Source organism: Apus apus, chromosome 2 (genome assembly GCF_020740795.1).
Source record: "Apus apus isolate bApuApu2 chromosome 2, bApuApu2.pri.cur, whole genome shotgun sequence".
Lineage (NCBI taxonomy): Eukaryota > Metazoa > Chordata > Aves > Apodiformes > Apodidae > Apus > Apus apus.
Genome location: NC_067283.1, coordinates 103949405 through 103969505, shown reverse-complemented (window position 1 = coordinate 103969505; position 20101 = coordinate 103949405). Strand labels below are relative to the sequence as shown.

At 41.7% G+C, this 20101-nt stretch overlaps 1 protein-coding gene across 11 annotated transcripts in view; it reads left to right on the top strand.

The window, feature by feature from the left end:
* The window catches only part of MTCL1 (microtubule crosslinking factor 1), a 110579-nt gene that overhangs the window by 13374 nt on the left and 77104 nt on the right, over positions 1-20101 (top strand). For all 11 annotated transcript variants that reach the window (XM_051609606.1, XM_051609611.1, XM_051609610.1 and 8 more), the window contains exon 3: positions 1034-1192. In XM_051609606.1, the coding sequence (XP_051465566.1) occupies positions 1034-1192 (159 nt within the window). The remainder of the gene's footprint in view (positions 1-1033; positions 1193-20101) is intronic.

Genomic DNA, 20101 nt, shown 5'->3' with positions numbered 1-20101 from the left:
AGACAGAAAATCAAAATGCAATTTCCATTAAAAAAATTCCTGTAACATTCATTCATACTGAAACATTTTATATTTTTTTGAAATGTTTCCACCAAGGCTAAGCTTTGTATAGGCATGATGCTTATCTAGCTTTACTCTTCTTTCTTAATATAGGTATCTTGTAGCTGTTTTAAAAATAGCTTCTGGAGAGACAGAATGCTTACCACTAGAATTATTATTAAGTATTTTGTACTTAAAAATGCAAAACATAAAAGGTTCTGAAACTGGTTCCCAGCAGTGGAAAGGAAGGTGACATAGCAAGTCATCAAACTTTTCAAAATGTCAGACCTAATTTTCTCTTTTATCATAGAAAAAAAAAATAACTGTATCATAGTAGAACTGGTACATAACTTGGAAAAAACCTTGTACATAGATTTGAGTGAAAGAGATCTTGAAGTTTTTTAGTTTGCTTAGTTTGTGCTGACTTGTAATTCAGTAATTCATCATTTTGCATGATGAATCACCTGTCCAAATGTTTTCGAGTAAATATTTTTTCTTGTTAGGCTGGACTCAGAAAGCCTAAGCTAGCGTATATTTCTGTGCTTTCTTACCACTCTTGCCTACTTGTGATTGCTGCTAGAGCAGCAGATTTGGGTGTATGAGGCTGCTGCATGGATGCGGCTTTGATTGGTGACCTGTCAATTTTACAGCACAATTCCTCATATTTTGTTGTATCAATGTGATATGCCTGGACTTTGATGTACGGGTTTGGTGTCTGCTTGTTTCCCTCCCTTGTTCCTGATATTGCCTTAGCATAATGTGGAGAGGGAGCTGGAGATGGGTAATCAAATATATTTTCATCTTGAATTTCTTTATTAGAAATGAATATTCATTTTGGTACTTGGAAGGCTTGGAGTCTGTCATCAGCAGTCTTATAATTGAACTAAAAATCTCTCGGCTGTCTAGGGTTGTAATATGCTTCCCACTGTAGGAGATGTACTGTAACTGTTGCTCCTCATGGATCCTCTTCATGCATTTGTGCTCTTCTGACCAGGTAGCCAAAGATGTTTCTGTCAGACTGCACCATGAGCTGGAGAGCGTGGAGGAGAAACGTGTGAAAGCAGAAGATGAAAATGAAATCCTTCGGCAGCAAATTATTGAGGTGGAAGTATCCAAGCAGACACTGCAAAATGAGCTGGACAAGTTAAAAGAGGTAAGCAGTAGTCAAGAAAGCCATGCAGAGCTGTGTTCCTGGGTTTGATGAAAAATTTGACATGCAAGCATCTTAGACTAACTTTTACATGAAGTGACTACTGACAGTGCTTGTACAATTGCCCAGAAGGTCTCTTGTCCTTTGTTATATGTCCCAGATGTGTTGGGATACGACAGAGAGGTAGAGGAGTGATGCTGGGGCTTTTGTTCAGGGCTTCTCGCAGGGCTTCTGTTCCACCTTAAAGTGGCTCCTCAAAGCCTCTCTTCCTTCTGGAGCAAAACTATCTTTGATTTGGCTCCAGCTAGCTGTGACTCTCCTTTAAGCAGACTGGGACTTTCACCTATTTGAGAGTCAAATGAGGTATGTGTGACTGGTCTCTGAGAGGATACTTCAGATAGGCAAGCCGCCGCTCTGGCTGGTGCTGGCGCTCTTCACTGGTGATGGTGAGAGCAACCAGTATGAGCTAGGCAGCAGGAATGCAGTTGGTAATTGTATAAGTAACATTGCACTTCAGGTGCAGAAACACTGTCTATTGAGAAAAGGGATAATTTCAGTTGGAGCTGACTTGTAGTCATCCTGGGTGAAGTGATGATCCTTAGAAGCAGGTGAGCTGAGGAGCAGGGGACAGTAAAGGGGAAGCCAAATACTAAGAGTGGCTGGAGCCCACATCCTGGTCTGTACCAGTATTTCTGTTCTCTTAACAGCACAGCAGATTGGCCGCTCACAGCCTCTGCTCTGTTTTAAACCAGATTGAGATAGAGCATTTAAACATAATGAGGTAAGGCATTTATCCTCTGAGCCCTGGTCAGATTTAGAGAGCTGGTGCAATTATGTGTTATTTTAATCTTTCAACAATACTCGCAAGTCAACTGGCACAAAGCCTGACTCAGTTTTATAAGGACAACTTCTACTGAAATTCTCTGCTGTTCGGGTAATGAGTCCAGTGCAAGAATTTTGGAGTGTTTTGGAGCATTTTGGAGCTAAGAGGACAGATCATCAGCCAGTATCAATACGAGTGTTGCTTAGAATACTTGGGAGCCTGATACAAAAGATAAAGTCTACGTGATCTTTTAGCTATTCTTCTTTCTTAATGTTATTTGTGAATGCTGTGCTTCATGGACATGATACCACATTACAGGGTTTACAGTCTATATTCCATACAAAAATAGTCTCATCCATAATGCCAAATGTGTTGATTTTTGTTAATTAACACACAGGTCCACTTAATACTGCTTGATGGTCTTTGGGATTAAGCAGTTTGAGAACCTAAATTGTGGGTGAGCTGTGGGACAGAAACTGGTCCAGCAGTGCCCGAGTCTCAAGCTAGCTCTAACCAAGATGATTAGGTTGCTGCAGCCTAGCAGGGCAGGGAAGCCCAAAAACTCAGCTGTCTCTCTGCTGCCTTGCAAGTCTAAGAGAATATATCCTGACTTTGGAAGTAGACTTTGCCCCGTAAGAGGCAAAGGCTGGAGGGGAGCTAGGGAAAGGGGTGTGATGGCAGGTAGAATCGTAGAATCATAGAGTCGTCCTGGTTGGAAAGGACCTTGGAGATCATCAAGTCCAACCATAACCTAAATCCATCTACTGTAATTTAATCTACCTAGGGATGTGTTCATGCTGATCTGAAGGCACAGCAGGGCATGAGAGGTAGCATAAGATGTAGTAGTAGTAGAGATGGTCTGGATTTTGATGCCGTAAGTGGTAGTTTCTCTGGGAGTCAGAATTTCACAAGGTCACAGTAGGTGAGAAGACGGAGGTTTGGGTCCTTGACAGGTCACACAAGGACAGATGAGCCAAAAGTTGGAGAAACACTGTGATATGTGTGTCAGATAAGTATATGTTTGCAATGCTGTTGACATTGCTGAAAAAAAAAAACAACAAAAAAAACCTTACCTCAAGATGTGTTCAAATAACTACCAGAAGCAATGCCTCTTTAGGAACACTTCATGCATACAAAGCTCTAAAGGAATGTATTGTAGACATGCCAGTGGAAAAACTAGTGCTTTATATATCAGGAGAAAAGTGACCCATAAGCCATATAGCTTTTCCCCATCCACCCTGACTCTGCATCTTGCCTATCTAAAAGCTGAAACTTAGAAGGAGCGTGTTTCCTATCCACTCCTGGAGCTTTGCCTGAGACCCAGTTAGACAGTATTCATGCTCTGATACAGCTCACTGTCACCATATGCTCATTTGCTGTAATATCCTTGGCTATTCTCAGCCCTTTTCCTCTAGCATCCTCTGATCAACAAAAAGGTTTTATCACTTCCAAGTTCATGTTTATTACTTCTGCTAACTTCTGCTTTGCCCTGCTGTACAATTCCCTCAGGTCCAGTTTCTTGCTGCAGTGGATGGCATATATGTTGATTACCTTTCATGTATTTTGCATGCTGAAATATCTTTAAGGAATTGTACACATGTCTGAAAGCCTCTCTTCTTTAAAACCACCTTTGTTTTTTATCATAATCATTTGAAGAATTCTTAACATTTATGATGTTTAATGCTGTTACATATTCTTTCACCCCAGTATCTGTTTTGATATCCTGTGATACTTTCAACAGGATGGTTTTTTTGTGTGAAATATATCCAGGTTTGCTCTGTCTAAAAAAAGAAAAAAATTACTTGTTTAAAAAAAGCCTTGCAGTTTTAACTGGGCAATTAATTTTTGCCTCCTCTTGACCATGTAATTTCAGGTTGTTGTACTAAGTAGATATAAGATAGGCTTTTGTCTTTTGTCACTAAGTAACATTTCTCAGTGTGTCTCAGCTTTGCAAATAACAGAAGCAAAGTTACAACAAAGAGGAAGGGTGACAAGTCACATGCCATGTCCTTCATGGTGCTCTTATCTCCTCATCTACCGCTGTGTTGTAGCTAATGCACTTCCCTCCTCAGTCCCAGGTGCTTTTGCATTCCCATTTCATTACATGCCTTCAGAAGCTTTTGCATAATGTGTCAAAACTACATCTAGACTCTTGTTTTATTCTGATATCTTTCAGGGACTCCCCATCATCAAAATACTGTTTTTCACTGTTTGTTTCAAAAAGGAGTTCTCAGATCATCAGTGAGTCACAGGTTTTTAGGATAATGCCATCTCTTCCTCTTTTCTTTTTTTCTTCTATTTTACCATAAGCATGCTGCATCCCTCCAGCCTTTTGCAGCCTTTCCTATAGGTGTCTTTTGATCTAAGATATGGATTGGTAAGGATTTTTAGCCAATACTTGGAACTGTATTCTTTTCTGATGTCTTCCAGTGAGACACCATTCTTCTGAATGTCTCCATCACCACCCTGGCATGCATTTTGCTTAATCATGCCACTCCATTTTTTTTCAGTCCTCTTAACCAAAAGATAATATGGTACTTTCCTTTTCCATAATCCTTTTTTTATTTTTTCCAGATTTTGTTTATTGCTGTGTAGATTCATCACTCTGCTACTCTTGCCTGAAATGCTTCCATTGATTCTTTTGAATCTATATTTTTCACAGGGCAATAATGTTTTTTCTCTGAATATTTTTAACTGTACTGAATGTACCACATTTTTCAGCTTCAGTCTTCTGTAACTGCTGCAGCACTGTGATTCATTGGATTTTTTTCCACAATTACATTCACCTACATTTTCAGTTTCCCTTTTTCAACTTTTTTTTTTTTTTTTGGTGTTACTGTGAGCTTCTCAACTGATTTTGAGCCTCCCTCTGATGCCTTTTTTATGTCATTCTCCATCAGAGCTTCAGAGTTTTCCTACTGCTGTGAACACCACTTTGTAGCATATCCTTGCAAAACAGGGATGTCTCTAAGAACTGTCCCTTCTAGGAATTTGCTGGGATTTCCTGTGACTTAATAAAGCTGCTTCTTCCTTATAACTTTAGAAGCAAATACAGTGTACCCTCACAGATTTGACAAGTACACAAATCACTGCCAAGGTTTGCTGGCTTTTTTCTCTTGTTGTCTAGATTATTGACATTGCTGCTTGAGTCAATAGGCTGCCAGGAAAAAAATTACTCCATTGCTAACAGATTTCCCCAGCAACATCCCTGCAACTGTCATTTTCCACTTCCTAATACACTGATTCAGCTCATGGGAAATACTGATGTAGATGAAGAATTTAACTTGGTCAATCAGCAAGCAGTCAGAAAAGTCTTTCCAAAGTTTCCTTTACACCGATGCAAACTTTTCTCCTGACCATCTACAAACCAGATCTTTTCTCAAAGACTTGACAACAGCAAGGGGATTTTCTTTGAGATCCAAACACCTTCCTCTCAGTATCTAACCCATCCCAAAATTCATTTCCTTGGAGCCACATTTTTTAGGGAACGCCTTATATTTTCTCAGCAAAAGATATTTCACAGTGAAGTGATCTATCTTTATTACAAGTTTAGACAACTTTGAAATCATACTTGGCAAGTGTTGGGTGCCTTTATGTACAGTGATCATAAATTCTCCTGCAAGTAATACCTCTCAGAATAATCCTCTCTCTAAAAACTCAATACCTGGGGAAGAATAAACCATTTTTGCTACTTACTGTAGAAATATGCCTAGATGGCACAGGACCCGCTCCTGTCTCCTGTGAGGGGAATGAGTTGCTCACTTGTTCACAGCTGCTAAATGTGTATTTTCTCATGTCCTTTGTGTCAGGCATTGTGAGCCACGGAGGAGAAAGAGGCAGTGGTGACACTGCTGGGGAAGGGCAGCCCTGCTGGACTCGACAAAGAGAGGGGAGGATTAGGGACAGGAGTAGCAGCTGCCGAAAGATTTGACATGAGTGCTGTGAAATGGCTTAGCAATAAATGAATGAGAATTGTGTAGCTGGGAAGAAAAGGGCATTTATTGCTTGTGGAACGGCCATGCTGAGCAGGTGATGGTCTCTCTTGTTATAAATGCTACTGAAAGCAGAAGGACTGGAGGTGCAGCAACCCGAGGTGTTGCTTTCTCTCTTCCAACAACCTCTGGTGTAGCAGTGACCTTCCCCATGACACTGAGGTTTTTGTGTCCAGCTCCTAACTTCAGTTGAAATAATTAATGCTTTGAGCCTTCCAGGGTTGTTGGGACCATTAGAGGCACAAGTACTGTTCTCCAGGCATGTTCACTTGGGGAAATCACTTGCAGTTGATGGAGGACCATGACTGCAGCTTGCATTCCCTGGTGTTTTCAAAAAAAAAAAAAAAAAAGCAGATGCAAAATGGGAAGGAAATAAATAGTTTCCATTCATTTCTGCATGAGAGAAGTGCAAGTCCACTGGCCATTAGTAATGTCTTCAAGTAATGTCATGAGATGAAAACCAGTACATACTGTAAATGGGCTTTCCCAGGTTACCTGTGGGCTTTTTAGGGCAGTGACTTCTCTCAAGGCTCTTTCATCCAAGGCTTGCTTGCTAAAGGGGATGCTGTCATGGCTGAGCTTGCCCTCTCCTCCTCCCCTGTAGCACCTGATTTTTGAGGTACAGTTCAAGAACTGCTGCTCTTAACAGTCAAAGTAATTTTTCTGTGGAAATATCTGCTCCTTTTAACAGAGTGAAAAGCTGTATTCTGATGCTTATAAAAATGATAGAAATATACAAGATGAGATGAAATATCTTTCAGCCTAATTATTTAGAGACAAATTTTGCTTCAGCGTGCATGTACACTATTCTGTTTAACATCACTAGAAGTAGAGAGCATTTTGCTGATAGAGGAATTTAGCTATATAAACATAATATAGCAAAATGAAATCTGGAGGCTACTTCTTAGAGCTGAGCATGACAGTCTGATTTTCATTGCCTTTAACCTTTTAAGTAGCGCATAATACATGCAGCATGGGTGTAAAGTGGGATTATTCCAATCCGAAATCACTTCTCCCTCTCTTCTCTTTGCTATAAATACCTAGACACAGTGCAAAGTAATACACAAATGGTGAAGAAACTACTCTTGGTGAAAACACTTGTTTGTAGAAAATATTGGTCATGTTTTCATTAGCTAGGACTTCATACTTTATTAAGGTGGCACATAATGTTTTTCAGTAATTTCTCCAATGAAATTTACTCACTCACAGGAGTGAAGTAGATCTATGTTGTGAAAAACCTTGGATTTTTGTAATATATAACTTTTCTTATGTATCAGTGAGTTTAAATTACGGAAATCTGCTGAGAAACAGGGGAAGGAGAAGACTTGTAAGCTATAGGTTCCAATATTATTAAAAGGGCTAAGCAAAATTACCATGTTGAGTCAGTGACCCTGCTTAGAATTTACTGCTTGTAACAATTATAAGTAATAAAGTCTTGTGCAATAATCCTAACTAAAACCATTAACTGCATGAAAGTTTTACTGCAGCACCATATTGTCTCCAGGTTTGGGTGTTGTTTTTTCACTGTGATAAATAATGAATTGGTACCTAAACCACAGTGAATGATTTATACTCATTATGGCTTTTCAGAAGCTGTACAGATAGTGGAATGTTCTGCTCGGCATTGGTGCCAAGAAACAGGGTAGAGGGAGGCATGAGAATGGATCTTGCTTGACTCAAAATGTAGAGCAGTTAGGAAGCAACCTCAGTAACATAATTATTTTTCCCAGTTAGTTATATTATACATAATCTAATACACTGCCTGTATTTCTTTTTAGAAATTTTAAAAATAGATTTCAAAAAAACCCAAACCCTGAAATTTTCAAAATGTTTTTTGTCAATCTCTTATGCTTATATATGACACCCCCCCCCAACAGTATCTGCATCTGATTTTAGACTTTAGGATTTACCAAATAAATTATTTACCAAATAAATTTCCACCAAGCTCCAGCTAATATTTTTTTTTTAGGTATTTGCTATTTGTCCACACTTGCCAGCAATCATCTGATACTGCTTCCAAATCCTCTTGTAATGTTTGAAGTGAAGGGTTTTTAGATAAAGTAGTAGTGACTCTGCTGATCAGATCCAGAGTTTTATATCATGCAAAAACCCCTGCTACTCTGTTATGCAGCCTGAGCAGAGCCTCTCATCCCGGACATGGGCTTCTTCTAACTCCTCTCCCTTTATAGCCTTGCTCCCAAATACTTTGGTGGACCTCAAGTGGCCTTTGTTTTTGGAGAAATTACATTTAAGTTATGGCATGTATAGCAGGAACCTACCATAGCTGCATGATTGTCCATGTACCAGTTAGTTATGAGGAAACCTTTGAATAGTAACTGAAATCCCTCTGTGCCCCATTTGTTGTGTAATTTTCTTACTATACAGCAGAAGTCTTTCAGTAACTAAAAGACTGCTACTCTTTCAATAACAGAGACTGGCGTGGAGATAACCTCTATGAAGCTCAAATTGTGTATCTGTCTCCCCATCCTCCACGCAGTTACCAAAAATAATCCTGCTGTCTGTCACATGGGCTTCAGCAGTGACAGTGCAAACAAACTGTAGCCCCTCTGACATCTATACAGAACTTTCATGGGGAAGATACGGGCTTATTTTTCATTCCTTAATCTGTCACACAGCAAGCCCTTGTAAAAAACTGGTGCCAAATCCTTCAAGTGCTGTTTTGGGGGGGAAATTAGAGCATGCTTTTGGTATTCTAAATCACATTTTAATTGGGGCACAAGTCTTCAATGAAGATAGTACCTTTTGCTTTCTTTGCCAAGCTGTGGGCAAGACTTAAGTGCCAGTGCAAGCAAGTTCTCACAGTGTGCTGCTGTTCCTTGTGAAGAAGCTGGGATGTAAAGCTGGAATATTCACAGCCAAGCATACACTGAAGTTAATTAGGAATTTCCCTTGGTTTTCTACTCTCCAGTGAAATTCAGATCAGCCACCATCTGGCAGCTTTTCCCATGGGAAGTGTCATGAGGTGTTTGGGGTAGAGGTGGGCATCACAGTTTCAAAGATGGCTCATGCCCTTCCCTCCCCACTTTCCTCCCAGGGCTTGCAGGAATCAAGGAATCACAGAACTAGAGGCATTGGAAGTGACCTCAGAACACCATCTAGTCCAATCCCCTGCTAGAACAGGATCCAGCACAGCAGGAGCCAGCACAGATCCTCAGAGTATCTGGCCTTGGGCATATCAGGGAGCTCCAGCTGAAGGAGAAAGGGTATATAAACCTGTAAAAAAGCACCCTCATTTTGGTGCTCAGAGCAAGCTGGCATCACCAGCAAACTCTGTACTGCCAGCCCTGCAAGGTGCAGCTTTTCTGCCGAACTTTGGCCAGCTCACAGGGAAGTGGCGCCAATTGTTTTCATCTCACATCACCAGTAATTTCATCCCAGCATCTGGAGCTCTGGGTAGCGGGATGGAAAAGAGGAAGAGACAGTCTGTCAGGGTGAGAAGAGAAGTTCTGTGAGATGCATAGTTTCTTATTAGATTTCCCAGATTGCCTGGTTGTTGGTTTTTTTGGTGGTGGTGATGCTGCGTGTAGGAATATGTGTCACAAGGGAGTGTTGGCAGCCATGGGGATGGCACTGCCTGGAAATGCTTAGGCAGGTGAAAAAAACTCAGAGCTATTGATTTTTGTCCTTCTTTGGGAGGGTTAATTGATTATTTCTCTTCTCAAATTAATTATTTAGACTTGCTTCTCTAGCTCTAATTTTAAAAGGAGAATGTAACTTATTGCACAGATAACTTATGAATTATTAACATTGCACTACTCAAGCTGTCAGAGGCTGAATGAAGGGGATAGATCTGACTGTCTTGGTAAGTTTTGTATTGCCACATGCTATGGCTTTCCCCTTTCCCTACACCTGGCACTGCACTGGTAAGCCTGGCTCTGCTTCCCAAAGCCTTGCTGGCTGTTAGGCAGCCTAGCTTGGCAGTGGCTCACGTGTATTCTGGATCCATCAATAAGTTCTCCAGTCCCTGGAGTTGGTCAGTGCAGCCAGGTCAGGAGAAGGGTTTAAGTGGCAAAGAGGTGGAACTGAGCACCTGAGAGTCTTCAAGCAACATCTAATCAGCACCTTTTGCTGCTCTCTGTAAATTACCTGTTTCCTTTGTGCCACAGATGAGGATACTTTCACCCGTCTTGCTCTTTTCACAAACTCCATTCATGCCAAGGCAGTGGCATGTACAGTACTTTAGCCCCTTTCTCATCCCCACAGGACTGATCCCCACAGTCCACAGTTCCCCAGGGGTTTTGCCAGCACTTATATCACCAGGGAGCTCTCTGCAAGGCTGGCATGTTTTTTTCACCCCGTTCAGCCTGCTGAGAAATGCCTGGGAAGGAGATATTTTCTGTTCTGTGGGAGGAGGCATGGCAAAGCCTTCTCTTGATTCAGTTTTGGGTTTGTGCCTTGATGTGTGTGAAGTTTCTTTTAGTAACTGTAATGGTGGCTCATTCAATCTAGAAAAATGATGCTATCTGCCCCAAAAGGGGTACATTCCCTCTCATCTCTGTGTTTCTTTTTACTGTGTATTTTGTTGCAAGAGACAAGCTCGAGCCTAAATGAGTATAAGCATTCCAAGATATTCTTACCTGCAAATGAACATTTCAGGTCTTGCTCCAGTGATGGTAGCTGGACCTGAGGAGGGCAAATTGTGTTGATATTTAGGGACATCAATTTAACATCTATGTGGGCAGAAGGAGCACAGGGATCCGTCTGAGATTGCCAGATGTACGTATTGGTCTATTTAAGGCTTCTTTCTCAGGGATCATTCCAAAATAGTTACAGTCCAATTTCTTCAGAGTGCACTTGCTGCAGTCAGCTGTGCCGAGAGAAACTGGGTCTTGTGCGGAGATTGGTGAAGGCAGCTCTCCTCACTGTTGCTGTGTGCAGAGTGCAGGATAAATTCCCATCCCTGAGTTTAGTGGTGTCAAAATGGCAGATTATGGAGTGATGAAGGAGGGAATAAAGCAATTAAGTGACATGATAAACAGTTCTAAGGCAGATTTTAATTTGAAAGCCTTTTAAGTTGCTTTTCTCTTTAATGCTTTTAATCATATATAGTATATTTTTGTACCAAAAATTGAAGATTGTTTGTTCATCTCCAATGTCATTTTTCAAGAATAGTTTGGGTTGGAATAGACCTTTAAAGGTCATGTAGTCCAACCTCCCTGCAGTGAACAGGGACATCTTCAAGTGTATCAGGTTGCTCAGAGCCCCTTCCAACCTGACCGTGAATGTTTCCAGGGATGGGGCATCTACCACCTCCCTGGGCAATCTGTTCCAGTGTTTCAGCACCCTCATAGTAAAAAAAAAAACAACTTCCTTATATCTAATCTAAATCTACCCTCTTTTAGTTTAAAAACATTAACCCTTGTTCTATTGCATCAGCCTCTGCTAAAAAGTTTGTTCCCATTTCTCTTACAGGCCCACTTTAATTACTGAAAGGCCTCAGTAACATCTCCCCAGAGCCTTCTCTTCTCCAGGCTGAACAACCCCAACTCTCTCAGCCCATGAGAAGTGCTCCAGCCCTCCCATTTTTGTGGCCCTCTTCTGGACTCACCCCAACAGCTCCATGTCCTTGTGTTGGAGGGGTCCAGAACTGGGCACAGTACTCCATGTGGGGTCTCATGAAAGCCAAGTAGAGGGGTAGAATCACCTCTCTTGAGCTGCTGGCCACACTTCTTTTGATGCAGCATAGCATATCGTTGGCTTTCTGGGCTGTGTTCCAGCTCATGTGCAGCTTTGCATACACTAGTACCCCCACGTCCTTCTCCACAGGACTGTTCTGTATCCATTTGTCCCCAAGGTTGTATTGATACTGAGGATTGCCCTCACCCAGGTGCAGGACCTTGTTATTGTCCTTGTTAAACCTCATGTGTTTCACATGGGCCCACTTCTCAAGCTTGTTCCAGTCCTGGAGGCCATCCCATCCCTCTGGCATGTCAACCACAACAGTCAGCTTGGTGTTGTCTGCAAACTTGCTGAGGGTGCACTGTCTACATTACTGATGAAGATATTAAACAGTGCTGATCCCAGTATGGACCCCTGAGGGACACTGCTTGTCACTGATCTCCACTTGGACTTCAAGCCATTAACCACTGCTGTCTGGATGTGACCATCCAACTGATTCCTCATCCCCTAAAAAATCCACCCATCCAATTTGGAGAGAAGGATGTTGTGGGGGACCATGTCAAAGGCCTTACATGAAGTCCAGATAGATGACATCCATACCTCTTCCTTTGTTCACTGATGTAGTCAGTCCATCATAAAAGGCCCTTAGGTTGGTCAACTAAGACTTGCCCTTGGTGGAGCAATTCTGGCTTTCTCCAATCACCTCCCTGTCTTCCATGTGCCTTAGCGTAGCTTACAAGGGGATCTGTTCTATGATCTTCCCAGGGACAGAGGTGAGACTCACAGCTTGGTAGTTCCAGGGTCCTCCTTTCTAAAGGAGCCTTTCTGGTTTTCTATTAACTATGCTTATGCGTCTTTTATTATGTCTTTCTTAATTTGTTGGTTATTCCCAATCCAGAGATATAGTATGCATCACCACAGTTATCACAAACCATGGGTAGTAATAGGGGAAGGTTCCCATTTTAGTCTAGGGAGAGACTGAAACATAGGTCCTACATTACTTATCAGGAGGTGAAATGGGGGAAATCACTTGTGGGAAGGAGGTTACTGTTTTACCCTGACCATTATGTATCAAAATTATAGAAGGATACCTCTTAAGTTCTCCAGTCGTGGTCAGCTGTCAGGGTATGTGACTATGGTTTTTGGATTACCTTCACAAGGGAAAGAAAAATAAATTAAAGTTATTTTCCTTGGAAAAAGACAGAAGAGGGAGAAGAGAAGAGAAGAGAAGAGAAGAGAAGAGAAGAGAAGAGAAGAGAAGAGAAGAGAAGAGAAGAGAAGAGAAGAGAAACATCAGGCCTTCCTTTTGGTGTCTTCCGTCTCCTCAGATGTCCAAATGTATCAGCTTTCCTCCCTCCCTTATACTGTTCCCTCCTTTGTGGGATCCCTGCATCTTTTGTTCCTTCCCTGTCTTCTTCACCTTAAGCTTTTTGTCTTGTATATTGCAGATATGGCAATACTTAGTTCTCCAGTATATGCAAACCAGCCCTTGAGTTTAGAGGCAGCCGTGATGGGCAGGGCTTCAGGCACACCTCAGGACAGCAGTCTCTACTGCTGGGAGCTGAGTTACACCATTTGAAAAGTTACTTTAGAGCTCCTGCCAGAAGTTTTTGCTCCCCTAGGTAAAGGACTTCAGGCAAGCACAAAAAATCTTTAAACAGAAAATTTTGTCTGTCCTATTTCTGGTTCCACCTGCTCTCAGTTTCCCTGGAAAGACTGTAAGAATGTTCCCTTGTTGGGGTAATTTGTCACTTCCATTCTGGTCCTGACTGTATTAAGTGCAAAGAACAAACAAAATGAAAACCAACATGTCAGCCAATATTGAAGTCAGGGTGGGTTTGATCCTACGATGTTGATTTCACTTCTGGGTAAAGTTTTGTGTCTGTTCAGTTTTGAGTGGATAGTCCATCAGTTCACACGGCCATAGAAGAGGCAGTAATTTAGGTAGCAGATTCAGAGATAGCCCTTGCTTCTTTTGGCCACAGCTGTTGTAAGAGTAGCCATATGTAACGGCTTATGTATTCTTTGGGGGGAAAAAAAGAGAGAATAAGAGGAGCTTCTGCGGTTCTGCGCAGGAGGATTAGGTGCTGGCACTCCTGCAGCTGCCCATCATTGTACATGGCTTTGTGCTATCAGGTTGTTTGAAGAAGCAGGTACATTGCACGAACTGCTGTCCTTCCAAGTCAGCATGAATAAGCACTGTGGGCAACTTCAGCTTTTTGTTTCTTTGCTACAACACGATCAGGAGAAAATTTGGCAGTCATTTTCTTAGTCATAGGGAAGGAAGAGGAGCCTTGTGGGGATGGGCATTGCTGGCATGGACATTTCACACACGCTTCATGTCTTCATGGATGCTTCCCCTAGAAGCAAGGGCAAAAGAAAGGCTGTGGATGTGATACCTTGTTAAGGATCCACAAGTGGTACTCCACAAGCGTCCACAGCGTAATGCTCCAGAAGAAGTACAATACTTATGGTTAATGCTTCCTGTTAATCTGCCATTAGCAGAAAGATCTTCATAACAGTACAACATGATTTTTCATAATGAACACAAGCCAAGAGAGACATTATCTTCAGTCTCCTAAAGGAACCAGCATGTAATTCTCAGTGTATGAAGACTGACAGCACTTTCCAGGATTCACTGAGATGGGTTACTAATAAAGGCATTTTCACAACTGAACCTGACAGTCTGTTAACTGCTTTTAGATGTGGGTGTTGATTGTATCCTGGCACCTTTATTCCAGGTCATCAGCCAACATAATCGAAGCTGACAGGATCACTAATTAGAATGCAAAGGTTGTCATTCTTATCATATTACAGTCAGGTCTTTAAAATTGAAGCCGTCTTTTCATTCATCCGTTTCCTGGTCTGCAACTGATTTGGTTCCTCCCTTGGTCACTCTAGCTCTTGCTCTGAGGTCCTGGAGGTGAGTTTTGCTCAGCAGCTCAGAGAGGAGCAGGGGAAGAATATGAAATTACCACTTGGGCAATCAGGAGAGGAAATAGTTCAGATAAATCGCCCACCACCAGAGACTCATTTTACTCCAGTCTCAGAAGTGAGAACTACTGGGCAAGGAGGAGGATGTGGCAGTTCCCACTTGGAGCCTTGTGGTAGCGGATGAGGAGTAGAAAGCCTTGGAATACTTCTGATTCAGCTTTAATTTTCTTTTCAGAGGCTTCTTGTGTTTCAGCTGCTTGTGGCTGATTATCCATAATCAAGACATTTCAAATAAAGCCGTTAACAGTAGTATTTCTACTCTCACTCTGAAATTCTTCGTAAAGGTTTAAAATCTTAAACCAGATTGGCAGGTTGACATTTACAAGAAGAATTGTTTTTACCGTGTAAAACTGCTAGCATAGAAGAGAACAGGCATCATTAAGGATTTATTGAGTTTCTGTTTTCTCTATTAGTGCCAACTATTATTTTCAAATGAAAGATTTACCATAATGAAATAATTAGTGACTGTGCACTGAGGGTTTTTTTCTTGACAGCACTCATAGCTATTACAGCCAGGCAGTCAAACTCTGCCTCTATAGCATGCACAGCAGTGACAATTTATCTCTTCCTCTTTGAGACGAAGAATTTGACCACAAGTGAGCAGGTGCTGTAATGATCATAGCTACCTGAAGTTCTTTTTTTTTTTTTTTTTTTCCTTTTTTTAAGCTCATGCTTTACTAGCTCTTTGGCTTTTTACTTCATTTTCTTTCTTTAGTTGCAGACCTAGTTTTTTTCATGACTGAGTGTGCATTACAAAGGCAGTCTTGGGAAGTGATGTGATGAAGAAATGCAAAGTGAAATATCACATTACTGCTCAAGTAGGGCATAATCACTCTGCATTCAGCTTTTCAGGACTTTAGCATTCCGTTCATGGGAATTTTGAAACATGGGAGAAACCGATTACAATACTTATTTACAAGAGATTGGAGGTAGGGGAATTGGATCCCTGGAGGTGTCAAAGGTCTGATGGCTGTCTATCTGCAGGTTTTAAAGAGAAACTTGGCAAGGGCAAGTCACGCCTTCCCAGGTAGCACTGACAATCACAGGAGGCAGACTGCCCAATGAAAAGATTTTTTTCTGTCTCAAACCGTTGACTATTCTTACAGACCTAAAGAATCCTTCAGACTAATGCATGTGCATCAAAGCACCCATTCTTTTGTTTTGGCATTCAATAGCAAACAAGTGCATGAGGTTTGATAAGGTAATTTGATTACAGCCAAATAAAATATCAAGGTTTCAATATCGTGCAATTGTGGATACTCTAAATAGTTGGCTTTGAAAACCTTGGATTAGCATGTCCTGGTGGAGTGCCTACTCCTGCCCACACAGTGCAGGATCCAGCAACCATGCAGTGCCTTTTCCTGATCTGTGTGTACCATTGTGGCAACAGGTGACTAACTAAAGTCTCGACTAGGTGAGGTTAAGCATGCTCCTTTAAAAGGGATTTCTGTTCTTGAAAGTTGTATGTAAAGCACCATCTGGGGCTCATTGTTTGATCAAGCAGACCTTCAAAGTAAATCTGTTTAGTGTATTTTTTGATTGCCAGTCCTGAAATCTCAGCATGGGATGAGGTTTTTTCATAACCAACATTAAAGGAACGTTCTGCTGAACAGACTGTATTCCTTGGCACAGATCGGCTGTTCTCTGCTATGATCAGCAGAGGTAGTCTCTTCTTACAATGACACATCTGAGGGCACTGGCCAACCCACCAGCTTCTGCCTTCAGCAGCGGATGCTAATTCACTTCCCTGCCAGGAGGAATGGAAAGAATACGTCTCCTTGCTTTTCTTTGCCGAGCAACAGGGAGAACTACACACAGAAATGTTCCTCTTGCAGAACAGTCACCTGATCTGCTGTGCAGCCAGTGCCTGGGGTAGTTGCATGGTGCCTACCTACTTACAGATAACCTCAGCTGCAGGTTGCTGCCTCTCTTCTGTTGCCTGCTTCTACTCTTTGGTAGGTGGGTTTGCAGCATTTGCTAGATGAGGGACACTGGAGTCAAAAGCTCAAAGTGAAAATTCACTTGTGACAGTGAAAGTATATCTTAATTCTCAGATTTAATAGTTATCTGGGGTTGTGTGCATCCTCTATATTTTGTCTCACAACTGTCTGCGGAGTGTTAATGAAAGGGAGTTATGAGGATGAAGAAGGGTATAATGCCTAGATTTTTAGAGAGTGGTGGTACAAAGGGTGGGACTGTGGAAACAGAACAGCTCTTTCAGATATAAAACATTATAAGTTGCATGAGCATAAAAAGAAGCAAGTGAGTAGCACAAAAGGAATGTAATTTCAATTATGCCATAAATTCACTTTTGACTGGCACAGACAGCTATCAGAGGGCAGACAGTCTTTCCTTCCTAAACTTAATGAAATACAAGCACTCTGGTTTTAAATTGCAGTTGGCATTTCTTCTTTGGTGCAGCAGAGGTTGGAAGACACCTTCCCCTTTTTTTTTTTTTTGGTATGAGGTTTATTTGCCTGGAAGCATTAATCTGTCCATAGTATTCATTCCCTGTTTTTTTATGACGTAGATTTCCTGTGATGATCTCATTATGTTTATAGCATTCCTTGCAATGGCATAAACAGAGATTGGTGCCTTGTTTTCTCAGTTGGGTGTGGTAGGGAATAGCCACATGCAAACAGCTGCTCAGCCACATCCAGGGTGCCTTAGATAATGTCAGCCTGAGATTCCTTTCAGGCACAAAGTAGATCCTCTGCTAATGCTCTCAAGCATCTCCACTCAGTTCCAGGGAGATATAAACAGTAGTGGGAAAAGATAAATTAATAGAGAAGAAAGAACGTACTGAAAACAAATTTTAAAATACTATTAATTACTGTTACAGGTGCTACAAAGAAAACAGTCACTGAGAAAAAAAATCAGGAGTGTGCAAGGCTTTTGTGTATGCAAAAATTTCTAGTAATCTTAAACAGATTTTTAGCCAGTATAACTACTTAAAGTATGAGTAGCTCTTTCATATTCACAAAAATAAAAATAAGAGATTTCAGAGTGTTTACTGACATTTAGTGATGTATTTGGGGCTATCTAAATGTTTTCAGTCAGAGACCCTCACTGTAATTCACAAAAGATGATAAATTACATCACAGCATTCTCTGTGTGATCTACCCCAGGTTTACTGATGGGCAAACGTGAGGCACAGGTTTATTTAAAGCATATACTACTTCTTTTGTTTGATTGTTTATTCCTAGTCTCTTGAGCAGGGATAGCCACTGGGCTTTAAGGCCCTACTACTATACAACAAATTATTATCTTTTAAATGCAACTCCAGTAGCTTGTCCAGGGATATATTTGAAAGCAGCTTTATATTTTACTTTGTTTTTCAGATTAGAATTGTAATATATGTGTGTGGCTAAGGAGTTTCTGCCTGGTTTGGGTATCCTTTTATTGACAGCACTCCATGTGACAGCTTTTAACAGCAATTTTAAACCCCCATCATTTCTTCTCCGTGGTTACTGCAGAAAAAGTGTTTCTGCTGCTGCTTTCTTTGCTCCCCCAGTCCATGACAAAGTGACTTCTATACTGGCACAGCAGGTTGCTGGAGGCAGAAGCTATTGCAGAATAACTTGTTGGGTAGACAGCATAAACAAGTCACCGGTCTGTGAAACTCACTGCTACATGATTATCACTGAAGGGCAAGGATTTATAGAGACTCAAAGGAGACTAGACATGCATCTCTGTGAAGTGAGCAACCAGACCTGTCATACAAGTGCAAATATTACCACAAATTTTAAGAATTGAGGTAACACTGGACTAAGGATTTAAGTGCACATCAAATTTGGAGATTTACCTGGGGTTCTATTAGCTTGAAGGGATTTCCTGCAAAAGCTCCTTCTTTTGGGCATTGTTGATGATGATCCCCAGCTTGCTTCCCAAAGAGAATATACAGATCTGTCTCAGCCTCATATGCATAACCTTGTTAAAAAGATGCTCATTGAAGCTGTGAAGTTTCACAGCCTCAGATCCCTAACAGAAGGGATTACTGAATCGGCTCTAGGTTGAAATTCCAGTTTCATGCTCTTCCTTTATCTGAGCTGTTAGAAATCCTCATACAAATGTCAAAACTCCATTTCTGCAATACATTTTGGCATCTTTTTTTTCTTCTCAATACAGCTTCCAGACATTGCTGGCTTTTCATAGTTGATGCTTATCTTCTCCTCAGGAACTTTAATTAAAAATAGTGCATCCTAATAATGCTGTTGCTAGTGTAATTTTTCTCTGGCAAAATAAATTACATTTAAGTAGGCTGTGTCATCTTGCTGCTTACTGATGGCATTTTTAAATGGAAACTACTAGATGAACATCTAATCAGTAATTCAGCTGAACCAAGGTCTTTTAATATTTTGTCCCAATGGTGAATGAAGGAAAGATAATATTACGGAATTTCTAGGAATTCTGAGAGTCCACTTTTTAGCTGCTGCATGGCTTTAACAAGGCTTTTTAGCAAGATTTAGACCATCGTGGATGTATAAACTTAACACTGACTGTAGTAAAATAGGATTTAGTGCTGCTCTGTACCTTCCCAGCAGAGCTGGAGTAAACAGGATCTGTGTGGGTAGGTATCTGAGAGGAACAGCTGCATAACACATCTACAGTCACTTGTGGAGCCTGTTGGCTGCAGCATCATGGAGGTATTTGGGCTCTGGGTCTGTGCAGGGGAAGAGCTGCTGGTCAGTGCCAGGCTCAGGCCAACCTCTTTCTTCCCCGAAACATGAAGAGATGGACATGGTGCAGCAGAGCTCTGCACAGCCGGGATTGGTGAAGCCAAATTTAGGGAGAGGTCAAGCTCCACAGAGGATATGTGTAGGCTTTACATTTATCAGATCTAATGTAGGAAAAACAGGAGTAGTAGTACGACCAGAGCACAGGAGTTGTTCTTACACAGGTGGGAAGTGGAAGGAAGGAATTAGATAGACTGCATGCTGGGTGTACAGGTTGGTGGCAATGCTGGGAAAGTGAGAAGACAAGAACTAAACACATGCCACCTCAACTTTGCTTGGAAAATTCAACCCATCGGATTTTGAGATTTTATTACATCTTTATTAATTATTATGCCCACTGGGGCTGGAGTCGCTTGCCTGGACTCCCTGGGATGGTGCCACATACCGGGTGGGTTGGTGCTGGTGGGGCCAGGGCTGCAGTGTGGTTAAACCCTGGAAACAGGGAGTCACCCTGTGGATCACCCCCCCAGAGCTGGAGCTGAACCTGAGCTGTGCGTCAGGCCTGGGAAGCAGCCACGTGCCTGTCCCTGCAAAGGCCTCATCCAACATGCCTTTCTCCCAGTGCTGCCCTCCCTGGAGGGTTGTTCCCTTAGGAGAGAGCTGACCAGTGGCAGCACCAGGCTCCTTCCCTTGCCCTGCAACTATCACACAGTAAAATGGAGCAGCATTGCTCTTTACACCCGAAATGGTCCCAAACCCAGGCAGAAGCTGCTTTTCTCTGCACTAT